The following is a 21,333-nucleotide window of genomic DNA, read 5'->3' as shown; positions in this document are numbered from 1 at the left end:
CCAGATCAGACAAAGATATCCTATCACAACATCTCTGGTGGGTCTGAGAAGAGCTGGTGACTTCCAGTTGTTCAGCTTATGGGCAAACTACAGACGTCCAGGCTTTGACAGGTCTGACCAGAAACCAGATTCCTCTTGTCACACATGAATAATAGGGATTTGGTTTGTTGTTACATATTTAGTACTTGTTACTTTGCTTCTCCAAATAAAAAGGTTTTTTCATTTTAATTTAAATTCACATAATTAACACATAGTGTATCATTAGTTTTGGAGTAAAGTTCAGTTACTCTTCGGTTGCATATAACACCCAGTGCTCATTACATCACATATCCTGCTCAATGTCCATCACCCACTTACCCCAGACACCAGCCCCTCCCCTCTAGAAACCCTTCGTTTGTTTCCTGGACTTAAGAGTTTCTCATGGTTTGTCTCATTCTCTGATTTCGTCTTATTTTATTTTTCCCTCCCTTCCCCCATGATTGTGTTTTGTTCCTTAAGTTCCGCATATGAGTGAAATTGTATGATAATTTTCTCTCCCTGGTCAACTTATTTCACCCTCACATAATACTTTCTAGCTCCATCAATGTCTTTGCAAATTTTTTTATGGAGAAGTACATTCCATTGTATATCCATGTATATCTTCTTTATGAAAATAATGATACAGGGTAGAATGGAACCTTGTTCATGGCTTCCAAAGAAATGGTTTAGTCATTTACCATTAAATGAGACATCTTTCATTAATTAAAAAATTTTTAGTTTGATGATCATGACTTTTTATCTTAAATAGGGAGATGACTTCTTGATGTTAACATTTGAACACATTATGATTAGAAGAGACTCTGTAGGAATATGTAATTTTTACACACGTGGTTAGGTTAAGTTTACCAGCATTTCATTACAATATGTGCATTTGGGTCTATCAGACCCATCATCCCGGTGACCTGTCTCAGGTTCAGGTGTTTGTCTACCCAGACCCCACGACTCCACCTGAGAAGGGAGGGGCACAGGGCATCACAGAAACTGGTCCACAGGGACTGACACATCAGGTTTGCCATCCCTGGTCCCCTGGTTCCAGATCAGCACTCATTTGTGCTCCTAAGGAAACTGCCTTACCCAGTAGCCTCCACAGCTCTGTACTCGGGCTCATTCTCAGTGGAAAGAGCCCTGGTAACACAGAGTTGGGGATGTGGCAAGGGTGTATATCTTCAAAGAGATGTTCAGATGTGGAACCTTAGGATCCCAGGAATATGTTTTCCCTCTGATGTGTCTTCTCTCTGAATGAGCCATTTCCTGATATGAAATATTCTGCTTTGTGAATATGCAAATGAACCAAGGCATACTCTCTTAAATATACACATGTTTGGGTCCTGAGAACATCACCCAACAGCTGCACACGATCCTTTGTAGATACCATGAGAGCACAGCACCTCACCATGGACTGGAGCTGGAGAATCCTCTTCCTGGTGGTGTTGGCTACAGGTAAGGGATTCCCCCAGTCCTTTGGCAGAGGAGGGGAACAGGGCCAGTCAGCATGACTTCATCGCCTCCTATTCCCTCTCCATAGGTGTCCACTCCCAGGTGCAGCTGGTGCAGTCTGAGGCTGAGGTGAGGAAGCCCGGGGAATCCGTGAAGGTCTCCTGCAAGGCATCTGGGTACACCTTCACCAGCTATGCAATGAACTGGGTGCGACAGGCACCAGGAAAGAGCCTGCAGTACATGGGATGGATCAACACAAACACTGGGAAACCAACATATGCCCAGGGCTTCTCCGGTCGATTTGTTTTCTCCATGGACACCTCTGTCAGCACAGCCTATCTACAGATCAACAGCCTGAACTCTGAGGACACGGCCGTGTATTACTGTGCAAGAGACACGATGTGAGAACCCACATCCTGCCTGTGTCAGAAACCTGCAGAAGGCTCATCTGTGCTGGACTGAGGAGGTGACAGGGACAACAAAGCTAAAGACACTCTATGACCGAGGGCCAGGCACTTCTTTTTTATTTTTTATTGTTATGTTATTTTAGTCACCATACAGTACGTCATTAGTTTTTGATGTAGTGTTCCAAGACTCATTGTTTGCATATAACACCCAGGGCTCCATGCAGCATGTGCCCTCCTTAATACCCATCCCAGGCTAACCCAACCCCCACCATCCTCCTCTCTAAAACCCTCACTTTATTTCTCAGTATCCGTAGTGTCTCGTGGTTCATTTCACCCTCTGATTCCCACAACTTCATCTTCCCCTCCTTCTTCTAATGTCCTCCATGATATTCCTTATCTTCCACAAATAAGGGAAACCTATGATAATGGTTTTTCTCTACTTAACTTATTTCACCCAGTATAATTTCCTCCAGTCCCATCCATGCTGATACAAAAGTGGGTATTCATCCTTTGTGATGGAGGAGTAATATTCTGTTGTAGATATGAACTGCATCTTCCTTATCCATTCCTCTGTTGAAGGGCATTTCAACTGTTTCCACAGTTTGGCAATTGTGGACATTGCTGCTATGAACACTGGGGTTTACGTGGCCCTTCTTTTCACTAATTTGTATCTTTGGGGTAAATACCCAGTAGTGCAATTGCTGGGTCATACAATAATTCTGATTTCATCTTTTTTAGGACCTCCAACTTTTTTCCAATGTGCCTATATCATCTTGCATTCCCCAACAGTGTAAGAGGCTTCTCCTCGCTCCACAACTCTCCAACATTTGTTGTTTCTTGGCTTCTCTTTTTTTTTTAATTTTATTTCATTGTTTCCAGTGCTCCAAAATTCATTGTATATGCATTGTTACTTGTGCCATTCTAACTCGTGTAAGGTGGTATCTCAGTGTGGTTTTCTTGTTGTTGTTGTTACTGGTATGTATTTTATTTTTTTATTAATTTCTTTTCAGTATAACAGAATTCATTGTTTATGCACCACACCCAGGGCTCCATGCCATATGTACCATCCATAATGCCCAACACCTGGCTCCCCCAACCTCCCACCCCACACCCCTTCAAAACCCTCAGATTGTTTTTCAGAGTCCATAGTCTCTCATGGTTCATCTCCCCTTCCAATTTTGATTTGAATTTCCCTGAAGGCTAATGATGATGAACACTTTTTCATGTGCCTCTTGGTTATTCATATGTCTCCTTTGGAGAAGTGTCTGTTCATGTCTTCTGCCCATTTTTTGACGTGATTATCTGGTTTGTTGTTTTTTTGTTTTGTTTTGTTTGTTTGTTTGTTTGTTTGTTTTGTGTGTGTGTGTGTGTGTTGAGTTTGAGTTCTTTCTACATCTTGGATATTAGCCCTTTGTCTAATATCTGCAAATATCTTCTCCCATTTGTGCGTTGTCTCTTTGTTTTGTTGACTGTTTCCTTTGCTGTACAGAAGCTTTTGATCTTGATGAAGTCACAAAACATCATTTTTGCTTTTGACCCTTTGTCTTTGGAGACATGTGTTGAAAGAATTAGCTTGGCCAATGTCGGAGTGGTTACTGCCTATGTTCTCCTCTAGGATTTGGATGATTCCTGTCTCATATTGAGGTCTTTCATCCATCTTGAGTTTATATTTGTGTATGGTGTAAGTGAATGGTTGAATATCATTCTTCTGTACATAGGTAATTTCCCTAGCACCAATTATTGAAAAGACTGTCTTTTTTCCATTGGATATTTTTTCCTGCTTTGTCAATTACTTGATCATAGAGTTGAGGGTTCATGTCTGGACTGTCTAATGTGTTCCATTGGTCTAAGTGTCTCTTTTTGTACCAGTACCATGCTTCTTTTTTTTTTTTTTTAGTTTCTTTTCAGTGTACCAGAATTCACTCTTTATGTACCATACCCAGTGTTCCATGCATTATGTGCACTCCATAATACCCACTACCATGCTCACCCAATGTCCCACCCTTGCCCCTTCAAAACCCTCAGGTTGCTGTCTTGGTGATCACTACTCTGTAATATAGTTTGAAATCAGGCAACGTGATGACCCCAGCTTTGTTATCCTTCTTCAAAATTTCCTTATTGATTCAGGATCTTTTAATTTAATTTTGTTAATTTCTTAATTTTCAGGAAATATTAGCAATACTTATACTTACAAACCATGAAGATAAAATGTTTTTTTTCCATCTTTTTGAGTCTTTTTCCATTTATTTCATAAGTGTTCTGTAGTTTCTGGAGTATAGGTCCTTTACCTCTTTGGTTAAGTGTATTCCAAGTTATCTTATTATTTTCGTGCTATTGTAAATGGAGTCAATTCTCTATTTTTTTCTTTCCACAGGTTCACTGTTAGTGTATACAAAAGCAACTGATTTCTGTGCATAGGTTTTGTGTCCTGCCATGTTACTGAATTGCTATATGAGTTTTAGTTGTTTGGGGGTGGAGTCTTTTGGGTTTTCCACATAAAGTGTCATGTCATCTGTGAAGACAGAGAGTTTGACTCCTTCTTTGTCCATTTGAATACCTTTTATTTCTTTTTGTTTTCTGATTGCTGTTGCTAGAACTTCTAGCACTATGCTGAACAATAGTGGCTAAAGGGGGCAACCTTGTCATGTTCCTGATCTTAAGGGAATGATATTTGCTGTGGGTTTTTCATAGATGTAATTTATGAAATTGAGGAATGTTCCCTCTATCCCACACTCTGAAGAGTTTTAATCAGGAAAGGATGCTGTATTTTACTGAATGCTATTTCTGCATCAATTGAGAAGACCATGTTGTTCTTCTCTCTTCTCTTATTAATTTGTTTTATCACACTGACTGGTTTGCAAATGTTGAATGGACCTGTCAGCCCAGGGAAAATTCCACTTGGTCATGATGGATAATCATTTTAATGTCCTACTATGCAATTATTTAGGATCTACATGACAATTTTGACACCCATATTTATCAGGGATATTGGTCTGAAATTTTCCTAATTGATGGGGTCTTTGCCTAGTTTGGGGTCAAGGTAGTCCTGGCCTCATAGAATAAGTACGGAAGTTTTCCATCTGTTTCTACTTTTTGAAAAAGGTTCAGGAGAATAGGTATTATTTCTTCTTTGAATATTTGGTAGAATTCCACACAGCGTCCAGCACATCCTGGACTCCTGGTCTTGGGAGGTTTGTGATCATTGCTCCAATCTCGTTACTGGTTGTTGGTCTATTCAGGTTGTCAATACCTTCCAGTTTCAGTCTTGGAAGTGTATAGGTTTCCAGTAATGCATCCATTTCTTCTAGGTTGCTTGACGTATTGACATATAGCAGTTGATAATAATATCTGATCATTGTTTCTATATTTCCTTAGTGTTAGTCATGATATCTCCACTTTCATTCATAATTTAATAATTTACTAATTTAATTTACATAACAATACTTTAATAATTTAATAATTTCGGTCCTTTCTCTCTACTTTTGGATAATTCTGGCCTGTGGCTTATTTATCTTACTAATTCTTTCAAAGAACCAGCTTCTAGTTTCGTTGATGTGATCTACTGTATTTCTGCTTTTTATTTCACTGATCTCTGCTCTGATCTTAACTGTTACCCTTCTAATGAATAGGTTTGGCTTAATTAGCTTTGTTTCTCTTCTTCCTGGGCTGTTTTCCCAGCCGCAGCAAGAGGGCACACTCCTCCAGCTGCCAGTCAGCCTGGGAAGGAGGTTGCTCCATGAGGAAGGCAAGACCATTTCCTCTGCACTCTCTCCCAGTGTGCCAGCTACCTCGCAGTCCACTTTCAGGATACTTCCTATTCTCTGGCATGTTTGTATAATTACTCGCACACCTGATAAACACCTTTTCTCAGGAGACAGGATGGAGGAGAAATAGGAGATGCTGTTCCAACCAGTCTCCTAAAGTGAGCTGATTATCTACCAAAGAACTCTGATCACCCATGAAATCAGCCTGAGATTAGAATTATACACTTCTGGATCTCTATGGGTGCAGAAGAGGCCAGCGGACAGGTTAAGTGGAGTGGGAACATCAGACTGATATTGGAAGATAAAGAGAGGGAGGGAGCCAGCAGAAGCGACCCATTGGAAAGTAATACCGCAATATGAGAGTGCCCTGTGATTGGGGACCAGCATTAACTTGGAGTCTGGTTGAAAGCACTCAAAAAGAGCAAAAGATCTTAAAGGGAAATTGATTGAATCAGGTGGTTAGGGACAGGGGTTTAAGCCCATGAACCCAGGACCACTACCCCTGGTGCTGAGCCAGAGAGTGCAGCAGAGAACCAGGCCTTGGTCCCTGAACTGCCAACATGCATGAAAGCATCTGGATGGCGGCTCACGTGATAGAGTCTTGTGTGGATGCCAGGTGGAGCTCTCTAGAACCACCGCTTTTTGTACTCTGCATGCACACTCTGTGAATGGGGTCTGAGTCATGCTCCACACCCTCCCCTGAGATAGATCCTAGCCAGTGCTCTCTAGGACCAGGAGAGTCTGAACACTCCCAGCCTGGGAGAGCATGTAAATCTCAGTGTGCTATCTCTACTTGGGACCTCTCTGGAGGTCTGGACCTGCACAGACAGCCATGGCAGAGGCAGCCACAGGAAGCCAACTCTCTGGACTAGTATTTCTCATGGCTTTGGGTAAAAGCAGGTGTTCTTCTGACCACTGAGACCATGGCTGGGACGTGTTTTTCCATTAGCAGAGGGGTAATTTATGTGCTCTGGAACACCCAGAGAGGAACAGACTGAGGTTTCTCTCTGAGGCAGAAGTCTTGGTGCAGTTTGCTTTCCTCTAGACCTCCAAAGAAATGCCAAAATCCACAAAGGGAGAAAAAAAAAAACAAAACTCCAGAGAAAAAAAGCCAGAAAAGCCAGTTTCCTCAGAACCCAACCTTGAGAGGGGACAGAAGGACTCAGTTATAGCAAGACTTCCTGAAAAGACACACAACAGGCCCCTCCCACAGAAAGCCAGCCAAGAAAAAAACACAAGAGAACAACCACCACTACTTCCTAGGTACAATTTTAATTTTTTTTTTATTTCTTTTGAGCGTAACAGTATTCATTGTTTTTGCACCACACCCAGTGCTCCATACAAACCATGCCCTCTCTAAGACCCACCATCTGGTTCCCCCAACTTCCCACTCCCCACCCCTTCAAAACCCTCAGATTGTTTTTCAGAGTCCATAGTCTCTCATGGTTCACCTACACATCCAACTTCCCCTCAATTCCCTTCTCCTCTCTAACTCCCCATGTCCTCCATGCTATTTGTTATGCTCCACAAATAAGTGAAACCATATGATAATTGACTCTCTCTGCTTCACTTATTTCACTTAGCATAATCTCCTCCAGTCCTTTCCATGTTGCTACAAAAGTTGGGTATTCATCCTTTCTTTTTTTTTTATATATATATTTTTTATTTTTTATAAACATATATTTTTATCCCCAGGGGTACAGGTCTGTGAATCACCAGGTTTACACACTTCACAGCACTCACCAAAACACATACCCTCCCCATTGTCCATAATACCACCCCCTTCTCCCAAACCCCCTCCCCCCAACAACCCTCAGTTTGTTTTGTGAGATTAAGAGTCACTTATGGTTTGTCTCCCTCCCAATCCCATCTTCTTTCATTTATTCTTCTCGTACCCACTTAAGCCCCCATGTTGCATCACCACTTCCTCATATCAGGGAGATCATATGATAGCTGTCTTTCTCCGCTCGACTTATTTTGCTAAGCATGATACTCTCTAGTTCCATCCATGTTGTCGCAAATGGCAAGATTTCATTTCTTTTGATGGCTGCATAGTATTCAATTGTGTATATATACCACATCTTCTTGATCCATTCATCTGTTGATGGACATCAAGGTTCTTTCCATAGTTTGGATATTGTGGACATTGCTGCTATAAACATTAGGGTGCACGTGCCCCTTTGGATCACTACGTTTGTATCTTTAGGGTAAATACCCAGTAGTGTAATTGCTGGGTCATAGGGCAGTTCTATTATCAACATATTGAGGAACCCCCATGCTGTTTTCCAGAGAGGTTGCACCAGCTTGCATTCCCACCAACAGTGTAGGAGGGTTCCCCTTTCTCCGCATCCTCGCCAGCATCTGTCATTTCCTGACTTGCTGATTTTAGCCATTCTGACTGGTGTGAGGTGATATCTCATTGTGGTTTGATTTGTATTTCCCTGATGCCGAGTGATATGGAGCACTTTTTCATGTGTCTGTTGGCCATCTGAATGTCTTCTTTGCAGAAATGTCTGCTCATGTCCTCTGCCCATTTCTTGATTGGATTATTTGTTCTTTGTTGTTGAGTTTGCTAAGTTCTTTATAGATTCTGGACACTAGTCCTTTATCTGATATGTCGTTTGCAAATATCTTCTCCCATTCTGTCAGTTGTCTTTTGATTTTGTTAACTGTTTCCTTTGCTGTGCAAAAGCTTTTGATCTTGATGAAATCCCAATAGTTCACTGAACCAGGAAGAAATAGAAAGCCTGAACAGACCCATAACCAGTAAGGAGATTGAAACAGTCATTAAAAATCTCCAAACAAACAAAAGCCCAGGGCCAGACGGCTTCCCGGGGGAATTCTACCAAACATTTAAAGAAGAACTAATTCCTATTCTCCTAAAACTGTTCCAAAAAATAGAAATGGAAGGAAAACTTCCAAACTCATTTTATGAGGCCAGCATCACCTTGATCCCCAAACCAGACAAGGATCCCACCAAAAAAGAGAGCTATAGACCAATATCCTTGATGAACACAGATGCGAAAATACTCAACAAAATACTAGCCAATAGGATTCAACAGTACATTAAAAAAGATTATTCACCACGACCAAGTGGGATTTATTCCAGGGCTGCAAGGTTGGTTCAACATCCGCAAATCAGTCAATGTGATACAACACATCAATAAAAGTAAGAACAAGAACCATATGATACTCTCAATAGATGCTGAAAAAGCTTTTGACAAAGTACAACATCCCTTCCTGATCAAAACTCTTCAAAGTGTAGGGATAGAGGGCACATACCTCAATATCATCAAAGCCATCTATGAAAAACCCCACCGCAAATATCATTCTCAATGGAGAAAAAAAAAACTGAAAGCTTTTCCGCTAAGGTCAGGAACACGGCAGGGATGTCCATTATCACCACTGCTATTCAACTTAGTACTAGAGAGTCCTAGCCTCAGCAATCAGACAACAAAAGGAAATTAAAGGCATCCAAATCGGCAAAGAAGAAGTCAAATTATCACTCTTCGCAGATGATATGATACTATATGTGGAAAACCCAAAAAGACTCCCCTCCAAAACTGCTAGAACTTATACAGGAATTCAGTAAAGTGTCAGGATATAAAATCAATGCACAGAAATCAGTTGCATTTCTCTACACCAACAGCAAGACAGAAGAAAGGGAAATTAAGGAGTCAATCCCATTTACAATTGCACCCAAAACCATAAGATACCTAGGAATAAACCTAACCAAAGAGACACAGAATCTATACTCAGAAAACTATAAAGTACTCATGAAAGAAATTGAGGAAGACACAAAGAAATGGAAAAATGTTCCATGCTCCTGGATTGGAAGAATAAATATTGTGAAAATGTCTATGCTACCTAAAGCAATCTACACATTTAATGCAATTCCTATCAAAGTACCATCCATCTTTTTCAAAGAAATGTAACAAATAATCCTAAAATTTATATGGAACCAGAAAAGACCTCGAATAGCCAAAGGGATATTGAAAAAGAAAGCCAACGTTGGTGGCATCACAATCCCGGACTTCAAGCTCTATTACAAAGCTGTCATCATCAAGACAGCATGGTACTGGCACAAAAACAGACCCAAAGATCAATGGAACAGAATAGAGAGCCCAGAAATAGACTCTCAACTCTATGGTCAACTAATCTTCGACAAAGCAGGAAAGAATGTCCAATGGAAAAAAGACAGCCTCTTCAATAAATGGTGCTGGGAAAATTGGACAGCCACATGCAGAAAAATGAAATTGGACCATTTCCTTACACCACACACAAAAATAGACTCAAAATGGATGAAGGACCTCAATGTGCGAAAGTAATCCATCAAAATCCTTGAGGAGAACACAGGCAGCAACCTCTTTCACCTCAGCCGCAGCAACATCTTCCTAGGAACAACGCCAAAGGCAAGGGAAGCAAGGGTATTCATCCTTTCTGATGGAGGCATAATACTCTATAGTGTTTATGGACCACATCTTCCTTATCCATTGTCTGTTAAGAACACCTCAGCAAGACTTGCTGACTAATTGGCCATGAGTGAGAGAAAGAGACAGTTAAGGGGAGCACCCAGCTATCATGGGTTATGGTTATGTCCATGTTATGGTCCTTTCTGTCTGTCTATCTTCTCTAGCATTCTCGTCCCCACCCTGCACCTTGTATTAACAGTTCTCTGATTTGTCACTATCATTCATGTATTTCCATCTGGCTTAATTTTTGCAACATAATTTGCCCACTTTTTATTTTGCTTCATTCAGGTAGGAGAATAAATGCAGCCCTTATGTTGAGGTTTCTGGAAATAGTGTTCTTGAGAAGTACAGATGGGAAGGATACTTCTACCTCATTTTCTCCATTCCAAACTACCCCCGCCAGACACAACCATGATGAAATGGTCATGTGAGACAGTGCAGAGGGTTTACATTACTTCAGTGCAAATAGCTTAGAATTGAGACATGGGTATCCACTGCCTCCGGCTTCCCAGATACCCTCTGCTTCTTAGTGACCATCTCTGTCTCCTCATCATGGTCTGCATAGAATTGGGTTCTCTCTCTCAGGAGCATGTTGATTGCATTCATTTATGGTGCAGCCTCCCCTTCGTTCTGAAGCTCAAAATCTGCACTTTTATCTACCAGAGAATGTCAGAGTCTTCTTCTTTTAGGCCATATTCTAGAAGGAGCTTGTCCTCGCACACTCAGAGGTATTCTGAAAATTTCCTGAACAATGAGCACATCCTCTGATAGAAATTTACTGACTTTTCCTAAGAAATACATCTGTTACTCTAGCTTATCCATTTTGCAAAGCTCCTAGTTCATGCACATATATCGATTGTCAGAATTCCCACAATTTCTGGGAAGAACCCTCTGTTGTTGCAAACTTGACTGCTGTTTTGTTCTATCCAGAGGTTTTCCACAGTGTGTCCCTGCAAAGTGGTGTCTTGCTTGATAAACAGGTCTCCACGGGAGCTGCTCCAGTGTTTAATGGAGAGGAGACCTGAACACCTCATTGGAGCAAAAGATAAGATGTGACTGATTAATGTGAGACAGGAAAAGTACTGTGGGAGTGCAGAGATTCCTGTTGGAGGTGAGATTTCAGTTGTTGAAGATGTTTCTTTCTTTTCTAAGTAAAAACTACCAAGATACAGTGTGCTTGAAACAATTAATATAATATAAATGTTAAAAAAGAATCACTGGTTTTAATGATTAGCACCTGTCCAAAGAATGGACATAGCAGGATTTTATTTTTCTAAGAAGTTGTTTGGGGGTCGAATTGTTTCCAGTGCCTGATATTACAATAAATTTGCTTCTCTCCCTAGATATGTAGCTGAGGAGCTCAGAAAATGTATTATTTATATGCTTTCCACATAAACCATAAACCTGAAGAAGATGCAGAGGAATAATTTTGCATCATATGCAAGTTTCTCTACCCTGTTCAGTTTCTACTTTACATAGGTGTTTTTGAAAGCTCATTGTCAATTATGGAAATATAGATAAAACATAACTAAAATTAGGAAGTACTGTGAAGATGCTGAAAGGACATGTATAATATGTTTATGTCGTAAGTTTAAGGCATTTTTGGAAAAGCTTGATGCCGAAAACTATACTAGGGGCTAACCATGGAGCAGAAACCCAGGGTATCATTTGTAACAATGGATTAAAGAATCAGCATATAATTCAAATCCCTGTCCACTAAGGGAGTTGGTGAGTAATTTTATGTGGCAATGGTATCAGCCTGTGGACACAATCTTATGTCTGATGTGGGATCTGTGTCTCTGTGGCAATGAAAGATTCTGGTCAAGAAGACAGGAAAAGTTCTGTTGGGACATATCTTCTTCTCCCAAAGTTACTTTCAAAAGAATGTCTCCCTTCTCCCAGTCCCTTTGGTTCTGCCTGTCACCTTTGGGAATGCTGTCACCATGTCCACCCATGATGGGGGTTACCTGGCATCTGGAAATGCAGTAAAATTGATTTTACATCAAGGTACTGGAGGCAGTCTGGCTTTCACTTCCCACAGATCTTCTGAAGTCTCTCACCTCTTTGGTGTCACCAGGTGATATCAAAGCCTTTAGTTAAATGTTCTGTTGTAGCATGCTGCATGGCAGAGACAAATTAGTTACAACCTTGATTCAGTACTTGGTAAGAAATACAGAAAGAAAGTCAGAGTATTTCCTTCCTATGTGTCATCATCAGCAACAAAGTCCTGGGGAACCAGGGAGGTGGGACATTGCGAGAAACCAGTCTTCAGGGGCCCATAGAACACAAGTAGATGGACTTAATCCCATGTCCACCCCCCATGGCATGTGCATATATATTTTTTTTAATTTTTGAAAATGACATATTTTTTTTTGTTTTTAATTATTATATATTCTTTTTTAATTATTATTAAATTGATATATTTATTTTTAAAAAACAGTATTCATTATTTTTTCACCACACCCAGTGCTCTATGCAATCCGTGCCCTCTATAAGACCCACCACCTGGTACCCCCACCTCCCACCCCCCACCACTTCAAACTCCTCAGATTGTTTTTCAGAGTCCATAGTCACTCATGATTCACCTCCCCTTCCAATTTACCCCCATTCCCTTCTCCTCTCTAACACCCCTTGTCCTCCATGCTATTTGTTATGCTTCACAAATAAGTGAAACCATATGATAATTGACTCTCTCTGCTTGATTTATTTCACTCAGCATAATCTCTTCCAGTCCTGTCCAGGTTGCTACAAAAGTTGGGTATTCATCCTTTCTTTTGGAGGAATAATACTCCATAGTGTATATGGACCACATCTTCCTTATCCATTCGTCCGTTGAAGGGCATCTTGGTTCTTTCCACACTTTGGCGACCGTGTCAATTACTGCTATAAACATTGGGGTACAGATGGCCCTTCTTTTTACGACATCTTTGGAGTAAATACCCAGGAGTTCAATGGCAGGGTCATAGGGAAGCTCTATTTTTAATTTCTTGAGGAATCTCCACACTGTTCTCCAAAGAGGCTGCACCAACTTGCATTCCCACCAACAGTGGAAGAGGGTCCCCCTTTCTCCATATCCCCTCCAACACATGTTGTTTCCTGTCTTGCTAATTTTGGCCATTCTAACTGGTGTAAGGCGATATCTCAACGTGGTTTTAATTTGAATCTTCCTGATGCCTAGTGATGATGAACATTTTTTCATGTGTCTGATAGTCATTTGTATGTCTTGATTAGAGAAGTGTCTGTTCATATCTTCTGACCATTTTTTGATATGTTTGCCTGTTTCGTGTCTGTTGAGTTTGAGGAGTTCATTATAGATCCTGGATATCAGCCATGCTCTTGGATCAGAAGAATAAACATTGTTAAAATGTCTATACTGCCTAGAGCAATATATACTTTTAATGCCATTCTGATCAAAATTCCACCGGTATTCTTCAAAGAGCTGGATCAAATAGTCCTAAAATTTGTATGGAATCAGAAAAGACCCAGAATCGCTAAGGAAAGGTTGAAAAAAAATAATAAAGCTGGGGCATCACGTTACCTAATTTCAAGCTTTATTACAACGCTGTGATCACCAAGACAGCATGGTACTTGCATAAAAACAGACACATAGACCAGTGGAACAGAGTAGAGAGCCCAGATATAGACCCTCAACTCTATGGTCAATTAATCTTCGACAAAACAGGAAAAAATATACAGTGGAAAAAAGACAGTCTCTTCAATAAATGGTGCTGGGAAAACTGGGCAGCTATATATAGAAGAATGAAACACGACCATTCTCTTACACCATACACAAAGATAGACTCAAAATGGATAAAAGACCTCAGTGTGAGACAGGAATACATCAGAATCCTAGAGGATAACATAGGCAGTAATCTCTTCGATATCAGCCACAGCAACTTCATTCAAGATATGTCTCCAAAGGCAAAGGAAACAAACGCGAAAATAAACTTTTGGAACTTAATCAAAATCAAAAGCTTCTGCACAGCAAAGGAAACAGTCAAAAAAACAAAGAGGTAACCCACGGAAGGGAAGAAGATATTTGCAAATGACAGTACAGACAAAAGGTTGATATCCAGGATCTATAATGAACTCCTCAATATGACTCTTTATCTTGATTAACTATTTTCTTATGTAATTGGCTGCTCCCATATTGGGGGCATAGATATTTACAATTGTTAGATCATCTTGGTGGATAGTCCCTTTAAGAATGATGTAGTGTCCTTCTGTATCTCTGACTACAGTCTTTAGTTTAAAATCTAATTTATCTAATATGAGAATCGCTACCCCAGCCTTTTTTTGAGGCCCATTGGCATGAAAGATGCTTCTCCATCCCTTCACTTTCAGTATGGGTGTATCTTTAAGATCAAAATGGGTCTCTTGTAGACAACATATGGATGGGTCCTGTCGTTTTATCCAGTCTGCAACCCTGTGCCATATTATGGGTGCATTTAGGCCATTCACATTGAGAGTGAATATTGATAGGTACATTTTTATTGACATCGAGTTACCTTTGAAGTCTTTCTTTCTGTAGATTGTCTCTATATTTCTCTTCAATGCTATTCTTGGGCTTTTTCCTCCTTTAAAGAAGCCCCCTTAATATTTCCTGCAGTGTCGGCTTGGTGGTTGCATAGTCTTTTAAGCCTTGCCGGTCTTGGAAACTCTTTATCTCTCCATCCATTTTGAATGTCAGTCTTGCTGGATAAAGTATTCTTGGCTGCATGTTCTTCTCATTCATTACCCTGAATATATCTTGCCAGCCCTTTCTGGCTTGCCAGGTCTCTGTGGACAGGTCTGACGTTATTCTGATGGGCTTTCCTCTGTATGTAAGGATCTTCTTTGTCCTAGCTGCTTTCAAGAGGTTCTGCCTACAATTATAGTTCTTCATTCTTACTATTAGGTGTCTCAAGGACTTTCAAGAATCTGTAATCTTCGGGGGAGACCTTTGGTCTCTAGTACATGAACGCTGGTTCCATTCACAAGATTTGGAAAATTTTCATGAAGAACTTGTTCTACTCTATTTTCTAGACTTCTTTCTTTCTCCTCCCCTTCAGGGATTCCAATAATTCTCACATTGGAATATTTCATAGCATCATTTATTTCCCTGATTCTGTTTTTGTGGCTTCTAAGCTATTTGTTCCAGGCTTCCTCATGATACTTTTCTCTATCTGTTTGTCCTCCAGATCACTAATTCTATCTTCTGTCTCGGTTATTCTATCATTGAGAGAATTTAGATTAGATTGGAACTCATTGAGAGCATTGAGATGCTCATCCCTGGTAGATTTCAGCTCTTCTCTAATATTGAAAAAATGATCTCTGGTCATTTTCAGTTCGGTCCTAATCAATTCTGTAGGGTCACCCATAGCTTTCTCCAACCTACCTATTGCTTGGGTAATTGTTAGCCTGAATTCTCTTTCCGACATATTGTCTATGTTGATAGCCATTACCTCTGTTGTAGAACGTCCATCTTCTGTATTCTTCTTCTGTTGGGCGTTCCTCCTCCTAGTCATTTTGGTGAGAGATGGCGGAACGGGTGTAGCTGGGTGTATCGACTGTGGTGCATTCAAGGTGCACCCTGGAATGCTTCTGAGCAATCAGGGTTCCCCACCCAAATGAGAGGAAAAAGAAAAGGAAAAGAAAGGAAGAGAGAGGGAGGGAGACAGGAATGAAACGTGAGATAAAAGAGAAGGTTTAGCCCAAATGGGCCCCAAGTTAAGATTTATGAGGTATACAAACAGACACAGACAAACAAAAAGACTGATAAAAGTATATGACAAGAGAAAAAATATATACATATTATATATATATATACATATATATATTTGCATATATATATGCAAATAAAGGAAGAACCTCGTCAAAAAGAACCCTGAGTGTAAGATTTATATACTATCAGGACAAACACAAAACCACAGAAACACTGGTGGAAGAAAAAGATGGGAGAGTGGTTGTAAATTCTCAGTGTGGGCAAAGAAGGTTGTTTTTTTTTTTTTAATATAATTTTTTATTTTTTATAAACATGTATTTTTATCCCCAGTGGTACAGGTCTGTGAATTACCAGGTTTACACACTTCACAGCACTCACCAAAGCACATACCCTCCCCTATGTCCATAAAGAAGGTTGTTTTGATTCTTCCTGGTTGTATCTTGATATCTTTGTTAAAGGACTCAAATTTCCTAAGATAAGGGGGAATTAGGAATTGGTTTACCTATAGGGATGGCATTGATTGGGGAAAGGGGATTACCTTGAAGTTTAACTCTATATGAATATTAGAAAATAAAAATTAAAAAAAGGAGTGCAATTTCAGGGTCATAGGGAAGTTCTATTTTTAATTTCTTGACGAATCTCCACACTGTTCTCCAAAGAGGCTGCACCAACTTGCATTCCCACCAACAGTGGAAGAGGGTTCCCCTTTCTCCACATCCCCTCCAACACATGTTGTTTCCTGTTTTGTTAATTTTGGCCATTCTAACTGGTTTAAGGTGATATCTCAATGTGGTTTTAAGTTGAATCTCCTTGATGGCTAGTGATGATGAACATTTTTTCATGTGTCTGATAGCCATTTGTATGTCTTGATTGGAGAAGTGTCTGTTCATATCTTATGCCCATTTTTTGATATGTTTGCCTGTTTCGTGTGTGTTGAGTTTGAGGAGTTCATTATAGATCCTGGATATCAACCTTTTGTCTGTACTGTCATTTGCAAATATCTTCTCCCATTCAGTGAGTTGCCTCTTTGTTTCTTTGTCTGTTTCCTTTGCTGTGCAGAAGCTTTTGATTTTGATTAAGTTCCAAAAGTTCATCTTCGCTTTTGTTTCCTTTGCCTTTGGAGACATATCTTGAAAGAAGTTGCTGTGGCTGATATCAAAGAGATTACTGCCTATGTTCTCCTCTAGGATTCTGATGGATTCCTGTCTCACATTGAGGTCTTTTATCCATTTTGAGTTTATCTTTGTGTACGGTGTAAGAGAATGGTCGAGTTTCATTCTTCTACATATAGCTGCCCAGTTTTCCCAGCACCATTGATTGAAGAGATTGTCTTTTTTCCACTGTATATTTTTTTCTTGCTTTGTCAAAGATTAATTGACCATAGAGTTGAGGGTCCATATCTGGGCTCTCTACTCTGTTCCACTGGTCTATGTATCTGTTTTTATGCCAGTAACATGCTGTCTTGGTGATCACAGCTTTGTAATAAAGCTTGAAATCAGGTAACGTGATGCCCCCCATTTTATTTTTGTTTTTCAACATTTCCTTAGTGATTCGGTGTCTCATCTGATTCCATACAAATTTTTGGTATTTACCCCAAAGATACAGATGTCGTGAAAAGAAGAGCCATCTGTACCCCAATGTTTATAGCAGCAATGGCCACGGTCGCCAAACTATGGAAAGAACCAAGATGCCCTTCAGTGGATGAATGGATAAAGAAGATGTGGTCCATATACACTATGGGATATTATGCCTCCACCAGAAAGGACAAATACCCAACTTTTGTAGCAACATGGATGGGACTGGAAGAGATTATGCTGAGTGAAATATGTCAAGCAGAGAGAGTCAAGTGTTATATGGTTTCACTTATTCGTGGAGCATAACAAATATCATGGAGGACAAGGGCTGTTAGAGAGGAGAAGGGAGTTGGGGTAAATTGGAAGGGGAGGTGAATCATGAGAGACTATGGACTCTGAAAAACAATCTGAGGGTTTTGAAGTGGTGGGGGGGATAGGAGGTTGGGGGAACCCAGGTGGTGGGTATTATAGAGGTCACGGATTGCATGGAGCACTGGGTGTGGTGAAAAAATAATGAATACTGTTTTTCTGAAAATAAATTAATTTAATAAAAAATTTAAAAAAGAAATAAACTAGACTAAACAAAACTAAAATTAAAAAAAAAGAAATGTAAAAATTAAAAATGCAAAAGGAAAACACAGGTTTAAGTATCAAAAAGTTCAGGTTAGAAGGTTATTATGGAATTTGATGTACTGGATATCTCAATGTGATGGTAAATAGGTTAAAACATTATCTATGTAATAATAAAAATTAACTATATAAAAAAATGAGCCAGAATAGTGGGATCGAATTAATAATAAAAAGTGTCCTATGAAGTAGTGGTGGTTGTTCTCTTGTATTTTTTCCTTTTTCCTCTCCTGATTGGTTTTCTGGGGGAGGGTCCTGTCACATGGGTTTTCAGTCAATAATGTTCTCTCAGTTAAGTTCCCCCATCCCCCTCAAGGGGGCGGGCTCTGAGGAAACTGGTTTTTTCAGGCTTTTGTTCTCTGGAGGTTTTTGTAATTGTTCACTTTTGTATTTCTCTCTCGCCTTGACCGCTTTTTTTTTTTTAATATAATTTTTTTTATTTTTTATAAACATATATTTTTATCCCCAGGGGTACAGGTCTGTGAATCACTAGGTTTACACACTTCACAGCACTCACCAAAACACATACCCTCCCCAATGTCCATAATCCCACCCCCTTCTCCCAAACCCCCTCCCCCCAGCAACCCTCAGTTTGTTTTGTGAGATTAAGAGTCACTTATGGTTTGTCTCCCTCCCAATCCCATCTTCTTTCATTTATTCTTCTCATACCCACTTAAGCCCCCATGTTGCATCACCACTTCCTCATATCAGGGAGATCATATGATAGTTGTCTTTCTCTGCTTGACTTATTTCGCTAAGCATGATATGCTCTAGTTCCATCCATGTTGTCGCAAATGGCAAGATTTCATTTCTTTTGATGGCTGCATAGTATTCCATTGTGTATATATACCACATCTTCTTGATCCATTCATCTGTTGATGGACATCTAGGTTCTTTCCATAGTTTGGCTATTGTGGACATTGCTGCTATAAACATTCGAGTATCGCCTTGACCGCTTTTGATGGATTTTGTAGGTTTAGAGTAAAGCAAATGTCACCCTGACCTCCCTCTCAGAGAGAAGCCTCCGTCTGGCTGCAGAGCCCAAATAAATCCACCCTTGGCTGTTGGCAGAGCAGGTTCCCAGTCGCGGTCCCTGGGGACTCAGGATTTTTTGCTTGTTCCCAAAACCATGGCAGCAGCGGCTGTCTGGGCAGCCCAGACTGCCAGAGAAGTTCCAAGCAGCAATCACACACTGAGATTTTCCCGCTGGCCAGGGCTGGGAGTACCTGGTCTTTCAGGTCTGAGAGCACCTGGCTGGCGTTTTTGTGCACCTCTCTCAAGGGAGGGCGCGGGACAGGACTCAAACTCTGATGGCATGGCAGGGTACTCATGTGGGGACTACAAAAAGGCTTTGCTTATGTTGGCTGGCAAGGCTCCCAGCCCCTCATGGGAGCCAGGCGCCACACACTCTCAGGCAAGCTGGTGGTTCAGGGACCATGACCTGGTTTCTCTGCTCCACTCTCTCTGGCTCTGCACCAAGGGTGGCTGTCCTGGGTCTGCAGACTTAAGCCTGGAACCTAACACCCCTATTCCCGCAATCCCCCCACACCCCCCGTGGTCCTTTGCTCTATTTCAGTGCTTTCTACAAGACTCCCCAGTTAATGCTGGTCCCCAGGCGCAGGGCACTCTCGTATTGGGATATTACTTTCCAATGGGTCGCCCTCTGGTGGCTCCCTCCCCCTTTTGTTGCCAGTGACAAGTTCAAGATGCACTCAGAATTCAACCCATTTCTCACCCCTTCACTGCTGCCACCCTGGACAGAGCTCCTATCAGTTTTCAGTTGGACACAAGAAAGAATCTCCTCACCTTGCAGATACCAATCTCCCATGTCCCTGTCTCACTCCTAACTATTCCCCACACCAGAGTCAGTCAGAGAACCCTTTACCATGTGGAGAAAGAGTGGGTTGTTGCTGATTTGTGGTTTGTCTTCCCTCATCAAAGGTAAGCCCCACGAAGACAAGTTCTTCTATTTCTGTTCATTGCTGTATTCACAGAGTCCAGGGAGGGCTACAGTTTGTGCAGTTAGAACCAAATAAATATTAGTTAATGATCTACACAAACAGTTATAGAACTGTACACTAGACTTCTGAGTAAAGAATAAAGGATCTGCATTTTGTATTCATTTGTGGGTCTTCAGAATGATCAGGGTCTGGAAATCATGTTTTTTTGTTTTTTTGTTTTGTTTTTTTTTTTTTGTCATCATCACTGAGACTACAATGGCCTCTTCATAACGTTCACTGCATGAACTAGTGGAAAGAATGTCCGATAGGTTGACTACATTACATGGTGCCTAGAACTTGCCTGGACAGAATATGGATGCTGTTCTGTCCCCACGTACAAGAGCAGGTACATATAAAGATTAGAGGTCATAAGCAATGGCCAGTCTGCAGGAAAACCACTATTAAACATGCACTGAATGAATTCTGCACCACCACAGTGCAGAGGTGATGAAGATACCTCTTGTCTTTGAGGTCTAAGAAAATTGTAGGCATCTCTGCTTCTACCTGCTTGTGAACAAGTACCATGGTGGTATACATGTTCTGAGGGAGATGCACATGGGGAACATTGGGAGCCACGAAAAGTAAGTAATCTTCTTACCTGAAGAGGCCATGTGGTCAAGGAAGGACTTCTGAGGAAGTTTTTAGCTGAGCTGAACCATGTCTCGGGACTATGTCTAGCAGATGAGAAAAAGCAAAATGAGGGAAGAAGGCACAGACTGTGTGAAGCCCAGCACATATGGTCACCCTCCCGAGTGGATCCTGGGAGGAAGTTAACAAAACTGGGAAGGACAGGAAACCCTTATGGCACACATTCCTCTAAGGACAGAACCTGTGCTTTCCAACGCTCATGGACATTCCTCTCAAACTACTCATTTCCCCCTAAGAAGGTGACCAATAAAGGGGCTTAACAGAGTGGAAAACATTGGGAGACAAAATCAGAGAAGGAAATCAACTATCTGGCTTCCACTCCAGCTTATGGGAAGACTGATGCATGTCTGTAGAGCACGGTGTTCCCTGTTATTGTCAGCACCTACAAGGAACAATGTGGCTTCTCACCAGTTCTGTCCCAAAGCATGACATAGCTGCCAGGAGGCTCCATGTGGGCTAACACAGTCTTCTTCCTGGTTGTGCAGTTCCAGAGGCATTCCCATTGGAGTTCCACTCCTTTGTTCTAAATACACTTTGTACGAAGAAAGGGACAGAGTCTCAAACAGAGACCATGTTTTCAGGAAAGCATAATGGTTCTTATTTTCTGATTAAAATAGAAAACCAGGAGGGTGGCAGAGTAGCAATACATTTGCACTGTTTT

General features: G+C 40.9%; 1 gene segment (V, D, J or C); it reads left to right on the top strand.

The window, feature by feature from the left end:
• The first annotated feature begins 1,347 nt into the window (after positions 1-1,347).
• LOC123390497 lies at positions 1,348-1,902 on the top strand. The segment is given in 2 exon segments: positions 1,348-1,479; positions 1,565-1,902. Coding segments are annotated over 2 exon segments (384 nt in total).
• The last annotated feature ends 19,431 nt before the right edge of the window (positions 1,903-21,333 follow it).

This window comes from Mustela putorius, unplaced genomic scaffold (assembly GCF_011764305.1).
Source record: "Mustela putorius furo isolate JIRA1106 unplaced genomic scaffold, ASM1176430v1.1 tig00000129_pilon_pilon_pilon, whole genome shotgun sequence".
NCBI lineage: Eukaryota > Metazoa > Chordata > Mammalia > Carnivora > Mustelidae > Mustela > Mustela putorius.
Note: the sequence above shows the minus strand (reverse complement) of the source record. Positions and strands in the feature narration are given on the sequence as shown.